This window comes from Balaenoptera acutorostrata, chromosome 1 (genome assembly GCF_949987535.1).
Source record: "Balaenoptera acutorostrata chromosome 1, mBalAcu1.1, whole genome shotgun sequence".
Lineage (NCBI taxonomy): Eukaryota > Metazoa > Chordata > Mammalia > Artiodactyla > Balaenopteridae > Balaenoptera > Balaenoptera acutorostrata.
This window is the reverse complement of record NC_080064.1, coordinates 80,963,831-80,989,161: the sequence shown is the minus strand read 5'-3', so window position 1 is coordinate 80,989,161 and position 25,331 is coordinate 80,963,831. Positions and strand designations below refer to the sequence as shown.

The 25,331-nt window shown below is 35.0% G+C and overlaps 1 protein-coding gene across 1 annotated transcript in view; it reads left to right on the top strand.

The window, feature by feature from the left end:
- Nucleotides 1–25,331, top strand: part of HFM1 (helicase for meiosis 1) — a 135,781-nt gene that overhangs the window by 41,554 nt on the left and 68,896 nt on the right. Inside the window, exons 15-24 of the mRNA XM_007176338.2 lie at nucleotides 76–119; nucleotides 227–328; nucleotides 715–860; nucleotides 1,780–1,874; nucleotides 2,506–2,639; nucleotides 3,440–3,487; nucleotides 7,714–7,794; nucleotides 22,119–22,210; nucleotides 23,695–23,801; nucleotides 23,897–23,944. Of these exons, the coding sequence (XP_007176400.2) occupies nucleotides 76–119; nucleotides 227–328; nucleotides 715–860; nucleotides 1,780–1,874; nucleotides 2,506–2,639; nucleotides 3,440–3,487; nucleotides 7,714–7,794; nucleotides 22,119–22,210; nucleotides 23,695–23,801; nucleotides 23,897–23,944 (897 nt within the window). The remainder of the gene's footprint in view (nucleotides 1–75; nucleotides 120–226; nucleotides 329–714; nucleotides 861–1,779; nucleotides 1,875–2,505; nucleotides 2,640–3,439; nucleotides 3,488–7,713; nucleotides 7,795–22,118; nucleotides 22,211–23,694; nucleotides 23,802–23,896; nucleotides 23,945–25,331) is intronic.

Below are 25,331 nucleotides of genomic sequence, written 5' to 3'. Positions count from 1 at the left end.
AAAATAATTAACTAATACACTAAGAGTTTTGATGTTAATGGGAATAACTCAATAATTTTGTGTTTTTTAAAATAGGTTACATAAGTGTGCATATTCCATAAGAGATTCAAAACTGAGAGGTAGGTTTAGAGATAATTTTTGAATAGTATTTTCAGCTATAGATAAAAAGAGCCAATTACTGATGAAATATCAACAGTACATAACAGATGATATATTTCTTTTATAGATATCTTAATACATGGTGTTGGTTATCATCATGCTGGTATGGAGCTGTCAGATAGAAAAGTAGTTGAAGGAGCTTTTACTGTTGGAGATCTACCAGTTCTTTGTAAGTAAAAGATATTCTTGTGACTATTATAAGATCTTTTGGAAAAAGAAAAAGCTCAGGTATTCTGACTTATTTCTGCTTTTCTTCCAAGAATCTAAAATTATATAACTATCCATACATATACGTGCTATAGTAAACTCTCTGGCAATTTTAGTTCTTTATCATCTTACTGAACATAGTGCAATTTGAAAAGTAAGAATTAGTAGCTTTTTGATTTTAAGATATATTATTTTACATTGTAATGTTGTTTTCTTCTTTCTTTTGATTCTGAATTTCCTATATATGAGTTTTATTACATTTATAAGAATATATCTTTTATAAGAAAATGTTTACTTGAAGCAAGCAAGTTATATGACTTAAAAGTAATATTCCTTAATTTGATGCAGTTACTACCAGTACCTTAGCCATGGGAGTAAATTTGCCTGCTCACCTAGTAGTTATAAAATCTACAATGCATTATGCTGGAGGAATGTTTGAAGAGTACAGTGAAACAGATATTCTACAGATGATTGGTAGAGCTGGTCGACCTCAAGTAAGTGACAGTTTTTCACTTTTTGTAATTTATTTTAAAGACAAGATAAAAAGTAAAAAAAAAAAAATTGTGTATTTTTTGTTAAACAAAAGATTAACATTTCACGTTTAGATTAGGTTTAAATATAAATGTAACTAAGAAAATCTACTTTAATGGAGGAGTAGAAGTAAAACAAGTCTCACCAAAGGAGACATACTCCCTTCATTCCCTCTAAGCCCCCATTGGTTGATGAATGGTTGGGTTTATTAATGTGTATGCTGTTAAAGGGTTTTTTTGGTTTTGAGTTGTTTTGTTTTTGTTTGTTTTTTATTCTGAATAGGGATGCTATTGGCATTTTGGATGGGACAGTTTTTCATTGTGTAGGACTGTCATACATTGCAGAACATGTACCATCCCTGGATCCTAGCACAAAATGCCAATAGTGGTCCCAAGATATTGTGACAATTAAAAATCAGCCCATACACATTACAAAACATGGCCTAATCTGACAGATTCTTGAATAAAGAAGTCATTCATATAGGTACTAAGGGAAAATTTAGGAAGAATATCTTTTCAAAGAATATCAAAATATTATGTTATACAAATTTATAATTATTATAGGATAAATTAGATTATATGTAAATTGCACTGAATCTTACAGCTTTTAACCAGTTACCTAAGTTTGTTTTGATTTTACTACTGCCAAAATTATGTTACATTGAAACCAAAGTGGTACTTTTACATCTATACTCTTGGAAGGTTTTTAAGTCAAATTTTCAGTTAACATTCAAATTCAGAAGCATTTTTAAGGCCTTTTTGACCTGTTGTTTAAGACAGGGAACTGTTTAATATAAAATGAAAATCTTGAGTTATTGAAGAAGACTGGTATCAACATGTGCTTTTCTTTACTAAATTTCTCTGTTTTCTTTTTTTCTTCCAGTTTGACACTACAGCTACTGCAGTTATTATGACTCGGTTAAGTACAAAAGAGAAGTATATTCAGATGCTAGCTTGTAGTGACACTGTAGAAAGCAGGTAATATGGAAAATATTCCCAAAAGACGTTAATATGTTAATGTTAATATAGGCTATATTTTTCCTTTTAATATGTTAGGGGATTTTCTAAGGCCATTTTCTTGAAACTTTTCAATAATCTAATTAGAAAGTTTGTGTACTTTTAAGAAATTTAATAGTTAAAAAAGAGACAGTGTAATATCTTTGTTCAGCAATGCTTCTTAGCATGCAGTTGCATGTATCCTTGTTATAAAAGGCCAAATTAGTAATGGGAGGAATGTAATTTTCACATCTTTTTACATCTTTAAAATTTGCATAATAGTAGGAGACAGGCAACCTGAGACCTTTTAGTAAAGTGTTTGATTATAATACTTTTGGGGAAAATAGGATGTAATCCACTCCCCACCCTTTTTTTAAGCAATAATGTCTTCTAGATCCATGGAGTAGAGAGAAATCTATAATCTTTTTAAAAGTTAAACTGACATTTTAAGGTTTTGTCATATTTTTGAAAATTAAGTTAACTTTCATGAATTATTAAAGTAACAATATTATTCAATTATATTATTGAATTATTCAAATATTATTCTAAACAAGTAAGAGTTGTATGGCACTGAAATATATATTACTAATGAAAAGGTTTTTTTTTCCATTAGTTTGCACAGACATCTTATTGAGCATTTAAATGCGGAGATAGTATTGCATACCATCACAGATGTGAATATTGCTTTGGAATGGATACGATCAACCTTGCTTTATATCAGAGCCTTGAAAAACCCATCTCATTATGGTTTGTTACTTTGATTTTGAAGAGTAGTAATTTAATCAAGCCAATTGGGCCTACTTTATACTAATAAGTCACAGAATAGATTATATAAACTAATAGGTAGCAGAAGTAAAAACAATTATAACAAATACAGTTAGAGCAAGAGTAGAGAAACATGAGAAATCTTTATCTGTTTTACTTCTAGTCTTTTAATAAGGCTTGAAATCAACACCATTAAAAATAGATCTTTTAGAAAAAAATTATCTCAATAAAAATTTTTAAAATGCCTAAAATTATTTAAAATAAGTTAAAGTCAAAAAGAAGTTTTGAATTTTGTCTGAACTGGTGTTCAAATCAAAGTATATAGTAATACTGTTGCTGCTGGAATTTTCATCTTGCTTCTAAAGCTAGCACACATATGGTTATGTTGCTTCTAGAGGGTTCTTTTATGTGGTACAGGTTATAAAATAAAAATGCTTGGGATTGCAGGATATCAGATTAAAACCTGACGTGTTATAATACCATTCTAATATACACAGGTTCAAAACTTTCAGACCTCTAAGGAAAAAAAATACATGTAGTATTCCTGATCACTGTTATACAATAAAATGAACAAGAGATAGCCAATTGATATTGAAAGGATTTCACAACAGTGGGTATTTTCTGTAGATGTTTAAACCTTGTTTTAACTTTAAGCTACTTTTTTCTTCTATTTAAGATTGAGTTAGATTACTCTTTTCTAGTTAACTGGGGTATAAATTGAGCCTATAAAGATGAATTCATCTCATTCTATTTTATTTTTAATAAATTGTCATAACATATAGGTTTTGCATCTGGATTGAGCAAAGATGGAATTGAATCAAAATTACAAGGTTAGATGCATTTCCTTCTAAAAAATTATATTCTATAAATTTTAATGAAAAAGTCTAGTTATTATGAAAGTAAGAATGCTCTGGTAAAGTATTTTTTAAAGTAACCTTGTTTGCAGAAAAGAAAATATGGATTTCTTTTTCACAGGTAAATAAAGCTTGGCGCATGTACTTTTTTTCTGAATTAATCTATTTATTAATTCTATCAGAATATCAGAATATCTTCCTTTGTATAACATGTTAACTTGGTTTGTTTTTATTTTTAAAATGATCCTGGTCTTTGGAAATGTTGCCTATAGATACTCAACTCTTTATGTTCCTTTTCTAGTTTAATTTTAATTGAAAATATAAGCCAAGCTTGATTATGGGCTTCTTATCCTAATCTGTGCTAGTGAAGTATTCCTATCAAACCTCAGTTTTAGTTTTCAGTTAATCACTCAGTATTTCTTTACCTATCTTTTAAAATATCAAAAGATTGTTAAGCATTTATTAGGAGTAGAAATTGCTGCCTCTTCATTGTATTGAGACTGTCTTCCAGGAAAAGAAAATACGTTAGATCCCTAAAAATATTTAGCGAATTTTAACTTATTCTCTACATGGATATACACATATGGCAAATAAAAATGCAGAGATAAGGATGAAGCAGTAAAATTGTCTTTCTTAAAGAATAAATATATTGTTAAAACATGCTGATTAGCAATAGCTTATGTTCATGATGCAGCTGTTGAGAAACAGATCTATAATATAGTTGTATTATTCTTTATGTATTGACCAAATTTGTAATGGAGTTTTAAAAGCATATATTTTTTATCATAATTATCAAATACACAAAATGAGACAGACCAAGAAATATCTTGCTATATTCTGGTAACTGTAAAGATTTAACTTTTCTTAAATGTTCTTAACAGTTCATATTTGTCTTATTTTCAGTTATTATAGGTGGCTAAGTTTTGCCTCTAAGGAATAGCCAAATTTATTGTATAACTGGATAGAATGTTTTGGTTTCCTTGGAGGTCTGCCTTAAATTTCTTAGGAAGGGTCTTTAGCATAGAATATGCTGTTTCCTAAATTTGGTTATACTTTCTTACTCAGTATCCTCCAGTAGCTCTCCCATCACTCTTAGAATAAAGTGCAAACTTTCACCAGAACCCACAAAGTCCTATTTGGTACTCCCATGCCTATTTCTCTAACTTCATCTCTTGTCACTTTCCTCTCATTTATTCCACTCTGTCCAAATTGGCTGTCTTGCTGTTCCTTAACCACATCAAGCTTGTTCACACTTCAGGTCCTTGCACTCTCTTTATTCTTGAAACACTTCTTGCATATTTTACGTGGCCTGAACCGTCATTTCATTCAGGTCTTTGTTTACATATCAACTCCTCAGAGAAACCTTCCTGGACTACCTTATTTAAACCCACATTTACAGAGACAAAGGAAAAACAATTTCTATATTGTTACTGCTGTTTTCCTGCTCTTGGAAAAGGTGATGTGTTTATGTTGAAAATTAGGATGACTACATCCTTACTTTAATCAGAAATTATAAGCTGTGTATCTGAAATACACATAAGCTTAATTAAAGAAAAGCTTAAAAAACTCTGTTATTCTTTAGTTCCTTTCTCAGCTTTATTTTCCTTCCTAATACCTTTCTTTTTTTTAATTTTTATTTTATATTGGAGTATAGTTGAGTAACAATGTTGTGTTAGTTTCAGGTGTACAGCACAGTGGTTCAGTTATACATATACATGTATCTATTCTTTTTCAAATTCTTTTCCCATTTAGGTTATTACAGAATATTGAGCAAAGTTCCTTGTGCTTATACAGTAGGTCCTTGTTGGTTATCTGTTTTAAATATAGTGGTGTGTACATGTCAGTCGCAAACTCCCAATCTCTCCCTCCCTCGTAATACTTTTCAATACCTGAGATTATATTATTTATTTGTTATTGATTGCTTTCTTCAGTAAAATACAAGTTTTAAAGAGGAAGAACCTTGCCTTGTTCACTACTATAAACTTTAAGCTTAGAATAGTGCTCAGCATATAGTAAGCATTCTTGTTTGATTAACTTACTGAATATTAATTTTTTTGAAGTTGAAAATTGAGAGCATTGGTTTTTTTTTTATTTAAGTGTAGTTGATTTACAATGTCATGTTAGTTTCAGGTGTACAGTATAGTGATTCAGTTTTATATATATGTGTATTCTTTTTTAGATTCTTTTCCCTTATAGATTATTACAAAATATTGAGTATAGTTTCCTGTGCTTATACAGTAGGTCCTTGTTGGTTATCTATTTTATATATAGTAGTGTGTACATGTTAATCCAACCTCCTAATTTATCCCTCCCCCTCTTTCCCCTTTGGTAACCATAAGTTTGTTTTCTGTGTCTGTGAGTCTCTTCCTGTTTTGTAAGTAAGTTCATTTGTATTATTTTTTTTTTAGATTCTACATATAAGTGATATCATGTGATATTTGTCTTTCTCTGTCTTGCTTACTTCACTTAGTATGATAATCTCTGGGTCCATCCATCCATCCATGTTGCCACAAATGGCATTATTTCATTCTTTTTTATGTCTGAGTAATATTCCATTATGTGTGTGTGTGTGTGTATATATATATATATATATCACATCTTCTTTATCCATTCCTCTGTTGATGGACATTTAGGTTGCTTCCATGTCTTGACTATTGTAAATAGTGCTGCAATGAACATTGGGGTGCATGTATCTTTTCAAATTATAGTTTTCTCTGGATATATGCCCAGGAGTGGGATTAGAGGAACATATGGTAACTCTATTTTTAGTTTTTTAAGGAACCTCCATACTGTTCTCCGTAGTGGCTGTACCAATTTACATTCCCACCAACAGTGTAGGAAGGTTCCTTTTTCTCCACACCCTCTCCAGCATTTATTATGTGTAGACTTTTGTTGATGGCCACTGAATGTTAATTTAATAGTGGGTAATTAGAAAATTAGCAAAGACTTCAAAAGCCTTACTTAACCAAACACTTAAAACTATCAAGCTGCCTTAGCAATGTTGCTTAAACTAAAGTATTTTTCAAAGAACCCTGCTTTCTAAGGGCTATTTTTCTTTTTTAATTTTTTAAAAATATTTATTTATTTATTTATTTATTTTTGGCTGTGTTGGGTCTTTGTTTCTGTGCAAGGGCTTTCTCTAGTTGTGGCAAGTGGGGGCCACTCTTCGTCGCGGTGCGCGGGCCTCTCACTATCGCAGCCTCTCTTGTTGCGGAGCACAGGCTCCAGACGTGCAGGCTCAGTCGTTGTGGCTCACGGGCCCAGTCGCTCCGCGGCATGTGGGATCTTCCCAAACCAGGGCTTGAACCCGTGTCCCCTGCATTGGCAGGTGGATTCTCAACCACTGTGCCACCAGGGAAGCCCCTAAGGGCTATGTTTTTTTGAGTGGCTATTCTATATAACATTGAATAGGTTGTGGTATTCCCACTCTCTGCTGTTAACTGCCTCCAATCTCCTGGGCTTTATAGCAGGGAACAGAGAGAACACTGAATGCAACAGGTTACTACAATTGACTGCTCTGGTCCCCATCAATCAGTGAGAGTGAACTTGCATTGCTTCCTATTCAGAGGTTCCTTCCAGGTGCAATAGTGTCATATTCAGAGATGCTGAAGTAAATACTAGAACCATCAGCTAAAATAGTCATAATGGTTACCTTAAGAGAGTGTGGCAAACTAGGAGGAGGGGAAAGACTGGTGTTTTTTGAACAATCTCTGTAGAACTATTTGATTCTTTATACTTTGTGTGTATATATCTTAAAGCTTTTTTAAAAAGAAAAACTACTGCCATATTGGAAGTCAAATGGCAAAACAGTTATTTAGACTTGGAGCAAGTCACTTAGCTTCTCTATTCTTTAATTTCCTAACTTGTATATGAAATAATATTAATACCTGCCATGTTGTGTTTTGAGGATTAAATGAGATAGTACAAATATATCATTTTAAAAGCTCCAAGTTGTAAATGTTATCACTTGAGTGTTATTTTTATTATTTGTATTATTTTTACTGTTAGAAAATTTTTTCAGCATATTAGTCGGCTCTTTTGTTTAAATGAGTTGTTTTTTTTTAACCACTTAAATAGGGACTACAGTTCTTCCCAGAACAATTACACAGAAATACACCTTCAGGATATTTTATAATAAATTCTATTTTGTGTTGCTTCTTTATTTTACTAAAGTAAAAAATGTGTTTTCTATAATTGAGCAGAATTATGTCTGAAGAATCTGAATGATTTATCATCTCTGGACCTGATAAAGATGGATGAAGATGTTAATTTCAAACCAACTGGTAATTTTTCCATGATTGTTAGTAAATTTAACAATTGCTTACTTGAGGCTAAATTAAAAATTTTTTTCTACTAAAATTTAGATGATGGTAAAATTAAATTGTGGTTTCAGTTCTCAACAGGGTATCATCATTATTAGCATGATCAATTTATATGAGTCCTATTTCTAAAATTATAGAGCTTCTTTTTGACAGGCACAGAATTTGTGTTCGCTAACTCCGGTGACTTAGCAGAGGATTAAAATGCTCAAATCTTTGGGTTGCTTCAGTCCTGTCATAACTCTTGTAGCTATCCTTTTGCCAATTCTTAATTATTCAAACATTGCTTATCTGGATGGTTACTTAGGCTCCTTTTCTCTCTGTCTCTCTCTTTTTGATTCTATATAGGGTATAACAGAAGCAAGGAAGAATGTTTTGTAGTTTTTACCACTCATGATTAGAAGTTTCTTGGGGGAAAATATTGACTTCATTATAACAAATTAAACTTTTTAAGAAGAGATACTTTACTGAATAAAAATTGGGAAGTATAGGAAAGTTTAAAAAAATCAGAATCTGACTATCTGTTAACATTTCATGTATCCTTCCATTTTTAAATGCATTTTTACATACTTGCAGCTGTACTATAGAAATGTATGATTTTGTATTATGTTTTTATTTGTATTTATTTGTATAAGGTTTTTTAAAACAAATTACCTCCCTAACTCTCAACCCTAGATTTATAACATTTTTTTCCTCTCCCATAGTCCTCATTCTGATAAACCTAATTTGTTTGTGAGAATTACCTTCTTTGTATTTTAGGATGTCTCACTAAACGGGGCATGAGAATCACTAATATAACTTCATCTATTCTTCAGATACTTTAATTCTCAAGAATCTTATTCCCACTATCATTCTTTCCCTGTGGAACTTCTTGAATCCACTGATAACATTCCTTCTGCCTTTAAACATACCTAATAAATGATATGTGTAATATTTGTCCTCTTTCTCAATCATCAGTGGATACTACCTGATTAATTTTCTTATTTTTAACATTCTTTTGATTCTCTTTCTGCTTCTTTAGTCAATTTCTCTTTGCTGACCTTTTTTGCTTTACTCTGGGCTTCTTAAATGTGTAGATGTTGGACCTTTATTCCCAGTTTATGATAATTTCTTTGAAAACATAATTTACCTTCACAGCTTAAGCTATGGTCATTATGTAAATGAATTGTAGTTTTGATCCTGGTCTCTCACCTTTGCTATGACATTTGAACATTAGTTTTCTATTGGAAATCTTTTCTTACATATATGACATGAAACTTGACACCCAGAGCATATAACAGTTAATTTGACCTGCAATACTATACAGTGGAATGAACATAAAATTTGTCTTCCAAATGCCTGGATTTCAGTCCCAGTTCTGCCACTATGCTAGCTGTGACCTTATGCTCACTGAGCCTTAGTTTATTTATCTGTAAAACAAGAATATATTACATGTCCTACTTACCTTACTGGGTTGTTGTGATGATGAAATGGGATAATGAACATTTACAGCAAAAAAAAATTCCTCTGAAAACATGAGTTGTTGCTCTTTTTTGTCCAAGGTTAGGAAAATGTATCTCTACTTGCCTCTTATTCTCAATAGCATAACCGGTTTGTTAAGCCTATTATAAAATGTTTGATATCTTTGGTTTCTCTTTCATTCCTCACTCATTCCATGTCCAGGCAGGAATGTCCAAAAGGACAATCCAATCTTGGAGCTGAAAATATTCCTTATCACGTAGCAGGGTAATGTTTCCTAAAGTGTGGTTGGGTTAACTACTTCCTCTCAAAGTCAACTGAGGGTGCTGTTATGTTAAAAATGAAATTAATGAACCCTACTCCAGACTTAACAAACCTCACCTTCTAGGAGTAAAACCTAGTAATTTAGATTTTAAGCTTGTTCCCTGGATGCTTCTTTTGCACCTTAAAATTGAGAACTGCCTTGGGATTGATGTTTCAATAAGTGGTATAGTGAAAATCTATTTAGATCTTCATGTCATACACCAATTTATCTTAGTGGGTGTTCTGGGCGTGGGGGGAGAGAGATTCCAAATTAAAATAGAGAATGCAGTTTTACTCTAAACTATCTTCTCTAGGAGATTCATGGGGTTCAGTAGCATATTAAAGGTGCTAAGAAGAAAGGTAGTAAAAAAGAGCTGAAATTGATTAGCCTAAGATTTTTACATTCTTATTTGCCCACAGAAATCTTTTAAATGGAAATCCATTAATATTGCAAAGAGCACTAATGTTCTATCAGTGTTCAGTCTATTACTTTAAATGTTAATATCATCCAAAACACCTTTACAGACATACCCAGAATAATATTTGACCAAATACCTGGGCACCCTATGGCCCAGTTAAGTTGACACATAAAATTAACCATCACAGCAGCTTAACATAAGATATACATTCTAGCTGAATGTAGCTGAGTTTTCAGAGGAATACAGTGTTGTACATGATGCCGTTTTACCTGTTTCTCCTCTGGACCCAGGTTTGTCATGTACTCTGCTTTGAAAGCACATATTATGCAATGCCCAATCATTGGACATTTTGTCCTTTGTGTTTATTAACTCAGCAGCCTCAACTCTTGTTACACCCTACACCATCAAGCTACTTAAAACACACACACATAAAGTGTTACATACATGTATGTATATATAGCTTTATGAGGAATTTAACATGTCTTTTTAACTGTGCTAGTATTTTTATTAGGATTATTTAGGTTAGTGCTCTTGTTATAAGGTTGTATAGATTTTTTAGTTGTTTGTCTCAATACTTTTTCCCATAAGCCTTGTTATTTTTAGTATGCAGTTTATAGAATACAAGATTTTATAGGAATGCATATACTATATATTTACAGGAAATAAAGGTTTATGTAAATGTATAGGAATACTATATATTTATTTAAGGCTAAGAATTTTTATTAGCTGTGATTTGTAATAGTTTCATTATCAATCAGTTTGTTGTATTTTCTAATTTCCATTATTTCTTCTTTGACCTATGGATTATTTGGAAATCTAGTTCTTTTTTTTTTTTTTTAATATCTGAAACATTTATGTTAACATATTTCCATACAAATAACCCAGTGAAAGTTTAGTATTAGTTGTTTTGTTTGTTTGTTTTTTTATACTGCAAGTTCTTGGAGCTCCAGTGGCGCAATCGGTTAGCGTGCGGTACTTATATACTGCAGGTTCTTATTAGTCATCAGTTTTATACACATCAGTGTATACATGTCAATCCCAAGCGCCCAATTCAGCACACCACCATCCCCACCCCACCGCAGATTTCCCCCCTTGGAGTCCATATGTCTGTTCTCTACATCTGTGTCTCAACTTCTGCCCTGCAAACCGGCTCATCTGTACCATTTTTCTAGGTTCCACATACATGCGTTAATATATGATATTTGTTTTTCTCTTTCTGACTTCCTTCACTCTGTATGACAGTCTCTAGATCCATCCACATCTCAAGAAATGACTCAATTTCGTTCCTTTCTATGGCTGAATAATATTCCATTGTATATATGTACCACAACTTCTTTATCCATTCGTCTGTCGATGGGCATTTAGGTTGCTTCCATGACCTGGCTATTGTAAATAGTGCTGCAATGAACATTTGGGTGCATGTGTCTTTTTGAATTACGGTTTTCTCTGGGTATATGCCCAGTAGTGGGATTGCTGGGTCATATGGTAATTCTATTTTTAGTTTTTTAAGGAACCTCCATACTGTTCTCCATAGTGGCTGTATCAATTTACATTCCCACCAACAGTGCAAGAGGGTTCCCTTTACTCCACACCCTCTCCAGCATTTGTTGTTTGTAGATTTTCTGATGATGCCCATTCTAACTGGTGTGAGGTGATACCTCATTGTAGTTTTGGTTTGCATTTCTCTAATAATTAGTGATGTTGAGCATCTTTTCATGTGCTTCTTGGCCATCTGTATGTCTTCTTTGGAGAAATGTCTATTTAGGTCTTCGGCCCATTTTTGGATTGGGGTGTTTGTTTCTTTAATATTGAGCTGAATGAGCTGTTTATATATTTTGGAGATTAATCCTTTGTCCGTTGATTCGTTTGCAAATATTTTCTCCCATTCGGAGGGTTGTCTTTTGGTCTTGTTTATGGTTTCCTTTGCTGTGCAAAAGCTTTGAAGTTTCATTAGGTCCCATTTGTTTATTTTTGTTTTTATTTCCATTACTCTAGGAGGTGGATCATAAAAGATCTTGCAGTTATTTATGTCAAAGAGTGTTCTTCCTATGTTTTCCTCTAAGAGTTTTATAGTGTCCGGTCTTAAATTTAGGTCTCGAATCCATTTTGAGTTTATTTTTGTGTATGGTGTTAGGGAGTGTTCTAATTTCATTCTTTTACATGTAGCTGTCCAGTTTTCCCAGCACCACTTATTGAAGAGACTGTCTTTTCTCCATTGTATATCTTTGCCTCCTTTGTCATAGATTAGTTGACCATAGGTGCGTGGGTTTATCTCTGGGCTTTCTATCTTGTTCCATTGATCTATTTTTCTGTTTTTGTGCCAGTACCATATTGTCTTGATTACTGTAGCTTTGTAGTATAGTCTGAAGTCAGGGAGTCTGATTCCTCCAGTTCCGTTTTTTTCCCTCAAGACTGCTTTGGCTATTCAGGGTCTTTTGTGTCTCCATACAAATTTTAAGATGATTTGTTCTAGTTCCATAAAAAATGCCATTGGTAATTTGATAGGGATTGCATTGAATCTGTAGATTGCTTTGGGTAGTATAGTCATTTTCACAATATTGATTCTTCCAATCCAAGAACATGGTATATCTCTCCATCTGTTTGTATCGTCTTTAATTTCTTTCATCAGCATCTTATAGTTTTCTGCATACAGGTCTTTTGTCTCCCTAGGTAAGTTTATTGCTAGGTATTTTATTCTTTTTGTTGCAATGGTAAATGGGAGTGTTTCCATAATTTCTCTTTCAGATTTTTCATCATTAGTGTATAGGAATGCAAGAGATTTCTGTGCATTAATTTTGTATTCTGCAACATTACCAAATTCATTGATTAGCTCTAGTAGTTTTCTGGTGGCGTTTTTAGGATTCTCTATGTATAGTATCATGTCATCTGCAAACAGTGACAGTTTTACTTCTTCTTTTCCAATTTGTATTTCTTTTATTTCTTTTTCTTCTGTGATTGCCGTGGCTAGGACTTCCAAAACTATGTTGAATGATAGTGGTGAGAGTGGACATCCTTGTCTCGTTCCTGATCTTAGAGGAAATGGTTTCAGTTTTTCACTACTGAGAATGATGTTTGCGGTGGGTTTGTCGTATATGGCCTTTATTATGTTGAGGTAGGTTCCCTCTATGCCCACTTTCTGGAGAGTTTTTATCATAAATGGGTGTTGAATTTTGTCCAAAGCTTTTTCTGCATCTATTGAGATGATCATATGGTTTTTATTCTTCAATTTGTAATTATGGTGTATCACATTGATCGATTTGCGTATGTTGAAGAATCCTTGCATCCCTGGGATAAATCCCACTTGATCGTGGTGTATGATCCTTTTAATGTGTTGTTGGATTCTGTTTGCTAGTATTTTGCTGAGGATTTTTGCATCTATATTCATCAGTGATATTGGTCTGTAATTTTCTTTTTTGTAGTATCTTTGTCTGGTTTTGGTATGAGGGTGATTGTGGCCTCATAGAATGAGTTTGGGAGTGTTCCTTCCTCTGCAATTTTTTGGAAGAGTTTGAGAAGGATGGGTGTTAGCTCTTCTCTAAATGCTTTTTTTGTTTTATTTTTTATTTTTTTAAACATCTTTATTGGAGTATAATTGCTTTACAATGGTGTGTTAGTTTCTGCTTTATAACAAAGTGAATCAGTTATACATATACATATGTTCCCATATCTCTTCACTCTTGCGTCTCCCTCCCTCCCACCCTCCCTATCCCACCCCTTAGGTGGTCACAAAGCACCGAGCTGATCTCCCTGTGCTATGCGGCTGCTTCCCACTAGCTATCTATTTTACATTTGGTAGTGTATATATGTCCATGCCACTCTCTCACCCTGTCACATCTTACCCCTCCCCCTCCCCATATCCTCAAGTCCATTCTCTAGTAGGTCTGTGTCTTTATTCCCGTCTTGCCACTAGGTTCTTCATGACCTTTTTTTTTTTCCCTTAGATTCCATATGTATGTGTTAGCATACTGTATTTGTTTTTCTCTTTCTGACTTACTTCACTCTGTATGACAGACTCTAACTCCATCCACCTCACTACAAATACCTCCATTTCATTTCTTTTTATGGCTGCGTAATATTCCATTGTATATATGTGCCGCATCTTCTTTATCCATTCATCTGATGATGGACACTTAGGTTGCTTCCATGTCCTGGCTATTGTAAATAGAGCTGCAGTGAACATTTTGGTACATGACTCTTTTTGAATTATGGTTTTCTCAGGGTATATGCCCAGTAGTGGGATTGCTGGGTCGTATGGTAGTTCTATTTTTAGTTTTTTAAGGAACCTCCATACTGTTCTCCATAGTGGCTGTATCAATTTACATTCCCACCAACAGTGCAAGAGGGTTCCCTTTTCTCCACACCCTCTCCAGCATTTATTGTTTCTAGATTTTTTGATGATGGCCATTCTGACTGGTGAGAGATGATATCTCATTGTAGTTTTGGTTTGCATTTCTCTAATGATTAATGATGTTGAGCATTCTTTCATGTGTCTGTTGGCAATCTGTATATCTTCGTTGGAGAAATGTCTATTTAGGTCTTCTGCCCATTTTTGGATTGGGTTGTTCGTTTTTTTGTTATTGAGCTGCATGAGCTGCTTGTAAATCTTGGAGATTAATCCTTTGTCAGTTGCTTCATTTGCAAATATTTTCTCCCATTCTGAGGGTTGTCTTTTGGTCTTGTTTATGGTTTCCTTTGCTGTGCAAAAGCTTTGAAGTTTCATTAGGTCCCATTTGTTTATTTTTGTTTTTATTTCCATTTCTCTAGGAGGTGGGTCAAAAAGGATCTTGCTGTGATTTTTGTCATAGAGTGTTCTGCCTCTGTTTTCCTCTAAGAGTTTGATAGTGTCTGGCCTTACACTTAGGTCTTTAATCCATTTTGAGTTTATTTTTGTGTATGGTGTCAGGGAATGTTCTAATTTCATACTTTTACATGTACCTGTCCAGTTTTCCCAACACCACTTATTGAAGAGGCTGTCTTTTCTCCACTGTATATGCTTGCCTCCTTTATCAAAGATAAGGTGACCATATGTGCGTGGGTTTATGTCTGGGCTTTCTATCCTGTTCCACTGATCTATGTTTCTGTTTTTGTGCCAGTACCAAACTGTCTTGATTACTGTAGCTTTGTAATATAGTCTGAAGACAGGGAGCCTGATTCCTCCAGCTCCATTTTTCATCCTCAAGATTGCTTTGGCTATTCGGGGTCTTTTGTGTTTCCATACAAATTGTGAAATTTTTTGTTCTAGTTCTGTGAAAAATGCCATTGGTAATTTGATAGGGATTGCATTGAATCTGTAGATTGCTTTGGGTAGTAGAGTCATTTTCACAATATTGATTCTTCCAATCCAAGAACATGGTATATCTCTCCATCTATTTGTATCATCTTTAATTTCTTTCATCAGTGTCTTATAATTTTCTGCATACAGGTCTTTTGTCTTCTTAGGTAGCTTTATTCCTAGATATTTTATTCTTTTTGTTGCAATGGTAAATGGGAGTGTTTTCTTAATTTCACTTTCAGATTTTTCATCATTAGTGTATAGGAATGCAAGAGATTTCTGTGCATTAATTTTGTATCCTGCTACTTTACCAAATTCATTGATTAGCTCTAGTAGTTTTCTGGTAGCGTCTTTAGGATTCTCTATGTATAGTATCATGTCATCTGCAAACAGTGACAGCTTTACTTCTTCTTTTCTGATTTGGATTCCTTTTATTTCTTTTTCTTCTCTGATAGCTGTGGCTAACACTTCCAAAACTATGTTGAATAATAGTGGTGAGAGTGGGCAACCTTGTCTTGTTCCTGATCTTAGTGGAAATGGTTTCAGTTTTTCACCATTGAGGACAATGTTGGCTGTGGTTTTGTTATATATGGCCTTTATTATGTTGAGGAAAGTTCCCTCTATGCCTACTTTCTGCAGGGCTTTTATCATAAATGGGTGTTGAATTTTGTCAAAAGCTTTCTGTGCATCTATTGAGATGATCACATGGTTTTTCTCCTCAATTTGTTAATATGATGTGTCACATTGATTGATTTGCATATATTGAAGAATCCTTGCATTCCTGGAATAAACCCCACTTGATCATGGTGTATGATCCTTTTAATGTGCTGTTGGATTCTGTTTGCTTGTATTTTGTTGAGGATTTTTGCATCTATGTTCATCAGTGATATTGGCCTGTAGTTTTCTTTCTTTGTGACATCTTTGTCTGGTTTTGGTATCAGGGTGATGGTGGCCTCATAGAATGAGTTGGGGAGTGTTCCTCCCTCTGCAATATTTTGGAAGAGTTTGAGAAGAATAGGTGTTAGCTTTTCTCTAAATGTTTGATAGAATTCTCCTGTGAAGCCATCTGGTCCTGGGCTTTTGTTTGTTGGAAGATTCTTCATCACAGTTTCAATTTCATTACTTGTGATTGGTCTGTTCATATTTTCTGTTTCTTCCTGGTTCAGTCTTGGAAGGTTATACCTTTCTAAGAATTTGTCCATTTCTTCCAGGTTGTCCATTTTATTGGCATAGAGTTGCTTGTAGTAGTCTCTTAAGATGCTTTGTATTTCTACTGTGTCTGTTGTAACTTCTCCTTTTTCATTTCTAATTTTGTTGATTTGAGTCCTCTCCCTCTTTTTCTTGATGAGTCTGGCTAATGGTTTATCAATTTTGTTTATCTTCTCAAAGAACCAGCTTTTAGTTTTATTGATCTTTGCTATTGTTTTCTTTGTTTCTATTTCATTTATTTCTGCTCTGATCTTTATGATTTCTTTCCTTCTGCTAACTTTGGGTTTTGTTTGTTCTTCTTTCTCTAGTTCCTTTAGGTGTAAGGTTAGATTGTTTACTTGAGATTTTTCTTGTTTCTTTAGGTAGGCTTGTATAGCTATAAACTTCCCTCTAAGAATTGCTTTTGCTGCATCCCATAGGTTTTGGATCGTCGTGTTTTCTTTGTCATTTGTCTCTAGGTATTTTTTGATTTCCTCTTTGATTTCTTCAGTGATCTCTTGGTTATCTAGAAACGTATTGTTTAGCCTCCATGTGTTTGTGTTTTTTACGTTTTTTTCCCTGTAATTCATTTCTAATCTCATAGCGTTGTGGTCAGAAAAGATGCTTGATATGATTTCAATTTTCTTAAATTTACTGAGGCTTGAATTGTGACCCAAGATGTGATCTATCCTGGAGAATGTTCCGTGTGCACTTGAGAAGAAAGTGTAATCTGCTGTTTTTAGAAGGAATGTCCTATAAATATCAATTAAATCTATCTGGTCTCTTGTGTCATTTACAGCTTCTGTTTCCTTTTTTATTTTCATTTTTGATGATCTGTCCATTGGTGTAAGTGAGGTAAAGTCCCCCACTATTATTGTGTTACTGTCGATTTCCTCTTTTATAGCTGTTAGCAGTTGCGTTATGTATTGAGGTGCTCCTCTGTTGGGTGCATATATATTTGTAATTGTTATATCTTCTTCTTGGATTGATCCCTTGATCATTATGTAGTGTCCTTCCTTGTCTCTTGTAACATTCTTTATTTTAAAGTGTATTTTATCTGATATGAGTATTGCTACTCCAGCTTTCTTTTGATTTCCATTTGCATGGAATATCTTTTTCCATCCCCTCACTTTCAGTCTGTATGTGTCCCTAGGTATGAAGTGGGTCTCTTGTAGACAGCATATATATGGGTCTTGTTTTTGTATCCATTCAGCAAGCCTGTGTCTTTTCGTTGGAGCATTTAATCCATTCACGTTGAAGGTAATTATCGATATGTATGTTCCTATGACCATTTTCTTAATTGTTTTGGGTTTGTTTTTGTAGGTCCTTTTCTTCTCTTGTGTTTCCCACTTAGAGAAGTTCCTTTAACATTTGTTGTAGAGCTGCTTTGGTGGTGCTGAATTCTCTTAGCTTTTGCTTGTCTGTAAAGCTTTTGATTTCTCCATCAAATCTAAATGAGATCCTTGCCGGGTAGAGTAATCTTTGTTGTAGGTTCTTCCCTTTCATCACTTTAAGTATATCATGCCACTCCCTTATGGCTTTTAGAGTTTCTCCTGGGAAATCAGCTGTTAACCTTATGGGAGTTCCCTTGTATATTATTTGTCGTTTTTCCCTTGCTGCTTTCAATAATTTTTCTTTGTCTTTAATTTTTACCAGCTTGATTACTATGTGTCTCGGTGTGTCTCTTTGGGTTTATCCTGTATGGGACTCTCTGTGCTTCCTGGACTTGGGTGGCTATTTCCTTTCCCATGTTAGGCAAGTTTTTGACTATAATCTCTTCAAATATTTTCTCGGGTCCTTTCTCTCTCTCTTCTCCTTCTGGGACTCCTATAATGCAAATGTTGTTGCTTTTAATGTTGTCCCAGAGGTCTCTTAGGCTGTCTTCATTTCTTCTCATTATTTTTTCTTTATTCTGTTCCGCAGCAGTGAATTCCACCATTCTGTTTTCCAGGTCACTTATCCGTTCTTCTGCCTCAGTTATTCTGCTATTGATTCCTTCTAATGTAGTTTTCATTTCAGTTATTGTATTGTTCATCTCTGTTTGTTTGTTCTTTAATTCTTCTAGGTCTTTGTTAAACATTTCTTGCATCTTCTCGATCTTTGCCTCCATTCTTATTCCGAGGTCCTGGATCATCTTCACTATCATTATTCTGAATTCTTTTTCTGGAAGGTTGCCTATCTCCACTTCATTTAGTTGTTTTTCTGGGGTTTTATCTTGTTCCTTCATCTGGTATATAGCCCTCTGCCTTTTCATTTTGTCTATCTTTCTGTGAATGTGGTTTTTTTCCCACAGGCTGCAGGATTATAGTTTTTCTTGCTTCTGCTGTCTGCCCTCTGGTGGTTGAGGCTATCTAAGAGGCTTGATGGGAGGCTCTGGTGGTGGGTAGAGCTGACTGTTGCTGTGGTGGTCAGAGCTCAGTAAAACTTTAATCCACTTGACTGTTGATGCGTGGGGCTGGGTTCCCTCCCTGTTGGTTGTTTGGCCTAAGGCCACCCAGCACTGGAGCCTATCTGGGCTCTTTGGTGGGGCTAATGACAGACTCTGAGAGGGCTCACGCCAAGGAATACTTCCCAGAACTTCTGCTGCCAGTGTCCTTGTCCCCATGGTGAAACAGAGCCATCCCCCACCTCTGCAGGAGAGCTTCCAACACTAGGAAGTAGGTCTGGTTCAATCTCCCCCAGGGTCACTGCTCCTTCCCCTGGGTCCCGATGCGCACACTACTTTGTGTGCGCCCTCCAAGAGTGGGGTCTCTGTTTCCCCCAGTCCTGTCAAAGTCCTGCAATCAATTCCCACTAGGCTTCAAAGTCTGATTCTCTAGGAATTCCTCCTCCCGTTGCCGGACCCCCAGGTTGGGAAGCCTGACGTGGGACTCAGTAGCTTCACTCCAGTGGGTGGACTTCTGTGGTATAAGTGTTCACCAGTCTGTGAGTCACCCACCCAGCAGTAATGGGATTTGATTTTACTCTGATTGCGCCCCTCCTACCGTCTCACTGTGGCTTCTCCTCTGTCCTTGGACGTGGGGTATCCTCCTTGGTGAAGTCCAGTGTCTTCCTGTCGATGATTGTCCAGCAGCCAGTTGTGATTCTGGTGCTCTCGCAAGAGGGAGTGAGAGCACGTCCTTCTACTCCGCCATCTTGGTTAATCCTCTTCGAGCAAGGTGACTCTTTATTTTCTCTCTTCACTTGCAAATTTTAAAAAAATTTTTCCATTCCTTCTACCTTGACTCATTTTCTTTATAGCTTTCTTTCTAGTTAATTTTATACCTTACCTAGGAAACCTTCATCCTTACTAATAAGCCAGCAAATATCAAGCCTTTTCTCGAAACCTTTCATTTTCACTAGCAGGGAGATACCCTATATTAATTTATAAACATCTAGGATAAGAGGAGCATCTTTAAATATACCCTAAATATAACATATACTAGTTCCCTTGGTAACCATATTCTTGCTATCTCACACACTGCTCTTAGAATCTCCCTTTGATGAACCACTGCATTACTCACATTTTGGCTGAACATATTCACTAGACTCCTAATTGATAAAGTGGCTATTCCTGAGTCTTAAGTTCTGTCTACTGTACCTTATTCTTGATGCCTATAAGTGATGGAATGTCAAATTCTTTCCTCTTCAGCAAAACCTGTAGCACATACTTAAATATTAGCCTTTTCCTTGAGCAATAGTATGCCGTTTTCCTCTTCTCAGCTGTTTGTTGTGTGTGTTCACAAGACTTGAAATTCTTTGTAATGTTTTTGACAACTTATAATTGAAGCCAGTAACCTTTTAAATAAATTCCATTTCATCAGTTACTTATCCTCACTCTACCCATCCTCCTACCCACAGCCTACCTGATGTTTTATTTCCAAAACAATGTAGTTTCAAATTCCAATTTAATTGAAATATTGCTCAAGAATTTTAAGTGGTCCTCTGTTATTTTACAAATCAAAACCACAATCTAAACTCCTTTATAGCATTTAGAGGCTATTTCAGGGCCTCTGTATTCTATCTTTCATCATGTTTTTTTTTTTAAATTTATTTTATTTATTTATTTATGGCTGTGTTGGGTCCTCGTTTCTGTGTGAGGGCTTTCTCTAGTTGCGGCAAGCGGAGGCCACTCTTAATCGCGGTGCGCGGGCCTCTCACCACCGCGGCCTCACTTGTTGTGGGCCACAGGCTCCAGACGCGCAGGCTCAGTAATTGTGGCTCACGGGCCCAGCCGCTCCGCGGCATGTGGGATCCTCCCAGACGAGGGCTCGAACCTGTGTCCCCTGCATTGGCAGGCAGACTCTCAACCACTGTGCCACCAGAGAAGCCCTCTTTCATCATGTTTTGATAATAAACGTAGGCAACATTTATTTAATGTTGGGCACTATGCTAAGTACTATGCATGTATTATTGCATTTAATCTTCTTCACAACAAACATATGATATGCATACTTTTATTATTCCCACATTACATTAAGAAACTGGTAAAGTAACCTGCACATGATCACCTAGTAACTAGTAAATGGTGGCCCAAAGATTCTAAGCAGGTCAGTTTGACCTGAATTTTAGTCTTATGTTTATCAAGCCATATCTCTCATTACATTATTCTAAAGATAGTCTTTTTTTTTTTAATTAATTAATTTATTTAATATTTATTTATGGCTGTGTTGGGTCTTCGTTTCTGTGCGAGGGCTTTCTCTAGTTGCGGCGAGCAGGGGCCACTCTTCATCGCGGTGCACCGGCCTCTCACTATCGCGGCCTCTCTTGTTGCGGAGCACAGGCTCCAGACGCGCAGGCTCAGTAGTTGTGGCTCACGGGCTTAGTTGCTCCGTGGCATGTGGGATCTTCCCAGACCAGGGCTCGAACCCGTGTACCCTGCATTGGCAGGCAGATTCTTAACCACTGCGCCACCAGGGAAGCCCTAAAGATAGTCTTTTTTTTTTTTAATTAATTAATTTATTTAATATTTATTTATGGCTGTGTTGGGTCTTCGTTTCTGTGCGAGGGCTTTCTCTAGTTGCGGCGAGCAGGGGCCACTCTTCATCGCGGTGCACCGGCCTCTCACTATCGCGGCCTCTCTTGTTGCGGAGCACAGGCTCCAGACGCGCAGGCTCAGTAGTTGTGGCTCACGGCTTAGTTGCTCCGTGGCATGTGGGATCTTCCCAGACCAGGGCTCGAACCCGTGTACCCTGCATTGGCAGGCAGATTCTTAACCACTGCGCCACCAGGGAAGCCCTAAAGATAGTCTTTTAAACTTTACTCTTTTGATAAACAAGTTTTGTTTTTTCCTGAGGTCATAATGGCTATATTTCCTTTCTGCCAAGGCCTATTGTTTACTTTAAAATCCTATTCTAGACCCATTTTCTCTAGAAGGTTATCCCACACGGACCATTCTCTTAGGCTTAATTTCCTCTGTACTTAAGTTTGTGTATGTAAACATTATCATTAACTGGATTTTGTACTCTAGTCTAGCTATTTCACATGTGGTTATCTCCCTAGCTAACCTATAGGTTCCAGAGACCGTGTCGTCTAGATTTTTTGGTGTCTTTTGTACCTGATGCTGTTAAAGGCACAGCAAAGATGCTAAGGAAATGTTTGTTAAACTGATGAAAATTCAAGTTGTTTCAGCTGATGGGGAATGTTTATTTTTCCGTCTTTTCCCACAGAGGCAGGAAGATTGATGGCTTGGTATTATATTACATTTGAGACAGTGAAGAAATTTTGTACAATCAGTGGAAAAGAAACTTTACTGGATCTGGTAAATTAATTTTCACAAGAAAATAAATATATAATGCTATAGTATAAAATAATATTGGGGGAAATAATTTGTGTATCTCATGCAATTTAAGAATAAATGAGCAGAAAAGAAAGCATTTCTAATAGTGCTTATGTTTTTCCTCCTCATATGCCTTTGATTGTAAGATATAGAATAGTACTCCTTAGAATATATTTCCAATTGTATCTCTGTGTTAGGGCTAAGAAAATTCATATACATACCCAAAGTCAGGATGGCAACTGCCTTTCAACTTATGTGATAATGCTGATTACCTTGGTAGTGGTTACCAAGTGTAATATGTTGTGAAAGAATGTGCTGAGAAAGATTCCAAGATGGTGTGGCATGGTATATTAGGAAAGTCTGCCATGAATGAGGGACACTGAGGGACGCATGTGCCTCCTACTTGCAACTCTTCCCTAAATCCTTTGCATCAGAATAATGATAACAGTAGAAAGAGAATAGTATTGGTGATAGACCAGGAAAAAGAACTGATTTTGGAGAAAATGGGCGTAAAAACAGGCTATACTAAGATATCACCAGTGGGGGGCAACTTTGTAGCTATAGCAATGAATAGAACCATAGTTATGTTTTTGGCACCTGGTAACTGTATTGGTCCTTTCTTCCATTACTGGGGATATGAACATGAAATTTATATTTATTCTCAAATCCAAACTATTTATTTTTATTTAAAATATCTAAGTTGATTATTGTGATAAGATTATTATACTAAAAATTGCACAAAAATTGATGAGTAGAAGGCTTGTATTTTCATGTAAATATTATTCTTTTTTAATTTATTTTTTATTGAAGTATAGTTGATTTACAATGTTGTGTTGAATATTATTCTTAACTGAGAAGAAATCAAGAATAGAAACTCCCTATTGTTAACATTAACTCATCTGATTTTGAGTTCAGTAAGTGTGAAAGAGAATTAGAAAAGGTGTTAGTTTCATTTTACAAGTGTGAGAAACCAAAGCAGAGTACTTTGCTCAAAGTCATCTGGCAGAATTAGGCTCTAGAATACAGATTTCTTAATACCTACAGCATTGTTTTCATTACAAAATAATCGTCAATAGGAATAATAATTTGCAAACTATAGAAGGGTGAATAATAATATAACAGTAGTAATAGCGGTAGTAATGAAATCTTCATTTATTGAGTGCTTATTATGTGTTAGGTGCTAGGCTGAATATTCTAAATTTTATCTTGTTAATCTTTACAATCTTACTGATATAGCCCCAGTGTGTAACACAGTGTCTGACATATAACAAGTGTTTGTAAACTTTCATTAGTGAATGAATGAATCCTTAAAGAAGCAAAATGTATAAGGCAGGTTTTTAACTCTATTATGCTAAATGTGATGTCCCAAGGCAGCATTAAAAATAAATAAATACAGAAAAAAATAAATGAGAGAAAAGAAGTAAAGAATGGACATAACTAAATGAACAAATGCTGAAATTTTATAGGTCACAATGATAGCCAGCTGCAAGGAATTTCTAGATATACAATTAAGAGTAAATGAAAAGAAAACACTGAATACTTTGAACAAAGATCCAAATCGGATAACTATCAGGTACAGAAATTAAATATGTTTTAAGTAATTTTAAAAAGGTTTTATTCAGTTAAAATAAATAATAATAATAAAAGTTTTGCCTTGTTTATTTACAGATTTCCAATGGGAGGAAGAATTAAAACAAGAGAAATGAAAGTAAATTGGTAAAGAAAATCAATTGTTAAATGTCTTAAAATACTGATCACCTGTCCCTGATTCATATTTATGAAGGTTTTTTTTTTTTAAACTTATTTTAAATTTGTTTTCCTTAATACAAAAAAGAACATATTTACATAAGAATGAGTCAGAATGTAGGTGCGAAATTAATTTCCCAAAACTCTCAGACTTTAATTAAAAGAGATAATTTGTGAATTTTTAAATCAACAAACGTTGAGAGTGTAATCTGTTGAGGGAAGTTAGACAATAGAAAGAAGATATGCTTCTCATCCACAGGAACTTTCAGGTTGGCTTGAATGAGAACCATTTGTATAAAAATAATGGACAGTATGAAAACACATGCAGTAAATGTCTATTGAATGATAGTGGTATTCTGGGAAAGACATACTAAAAACAATGATATCAGTGAAGGAATGTATTTGTGACAATGGGATGACTATTCTCCCAGGAAAGGGAAGTTTGTATAGAGGAGTAGTAACTGGAAGAGTAAACTAAAGTTACATTGTATTGTAATGACTTTACCCAGTTTCCAATCACAAATGCAAAGGTATTCTTTTCTGCTATGCCAAGTGCTTGGTTTTCTGAGTATTTAGGTCTTAGTGTTAAACCATTTGATTTAGATCATTTCAGGTAAGAATGATTTTTTTTATGTGGCTCAATAAAACCAGTTGCCCAAAGAATTTCCTTTTTCTCCTTAGCTAAAGGAGGTCACTCGTTCTCTGGGATACTTCCTAACGTCTCATTGAATTTTATCTCCCAAATACCATGACATCTCAGAAACAAACTTCCACTGCTGTATACAACTCATCAGGCAGATCTACAGCTTGGACAACAGAAGTTAATGTTCTGTTTCTTAGATGTATTTCTTTAGAAATTGAAATATCCTTAGAGATCATTCAGAACTTAGAGATCCTGTACCCAGGTCCTCTCATTTTACAAATGAACTAAGTGATGCCCAGATAAGTTGTGACTTGCTCGAGGTTATGTTGCTATACTGGGGGCTGATCTAGAACTAGAATCTAGATCTCTTGATTCTGACAATGTTTTTTTCAGTATACTCTGTTGTATCAATTACTGAGTCAAATTAAATCAAGGTATTTTTCCACAAGCATCTTGTTGGGAACACTCTATTTGCAATTTTAACGCTTTCATTTACCTTACCTTAGATTGGGTCATACATTCTTTTGATCGGGACTGTCAGATTTTAAAATTGATGACTTTATAATTGTTTTTATATGTATCATAATTTAGCTTCCCATTATAATTTCCCACCTTTATGCAACTACTTGAGTGTGGCTAGGAAGAGTGTATGTGTGTGGAGTATTTTCTTAATCCAAAATGTACAGTCTTTTGGTGGGTGATGATGGCTAATAG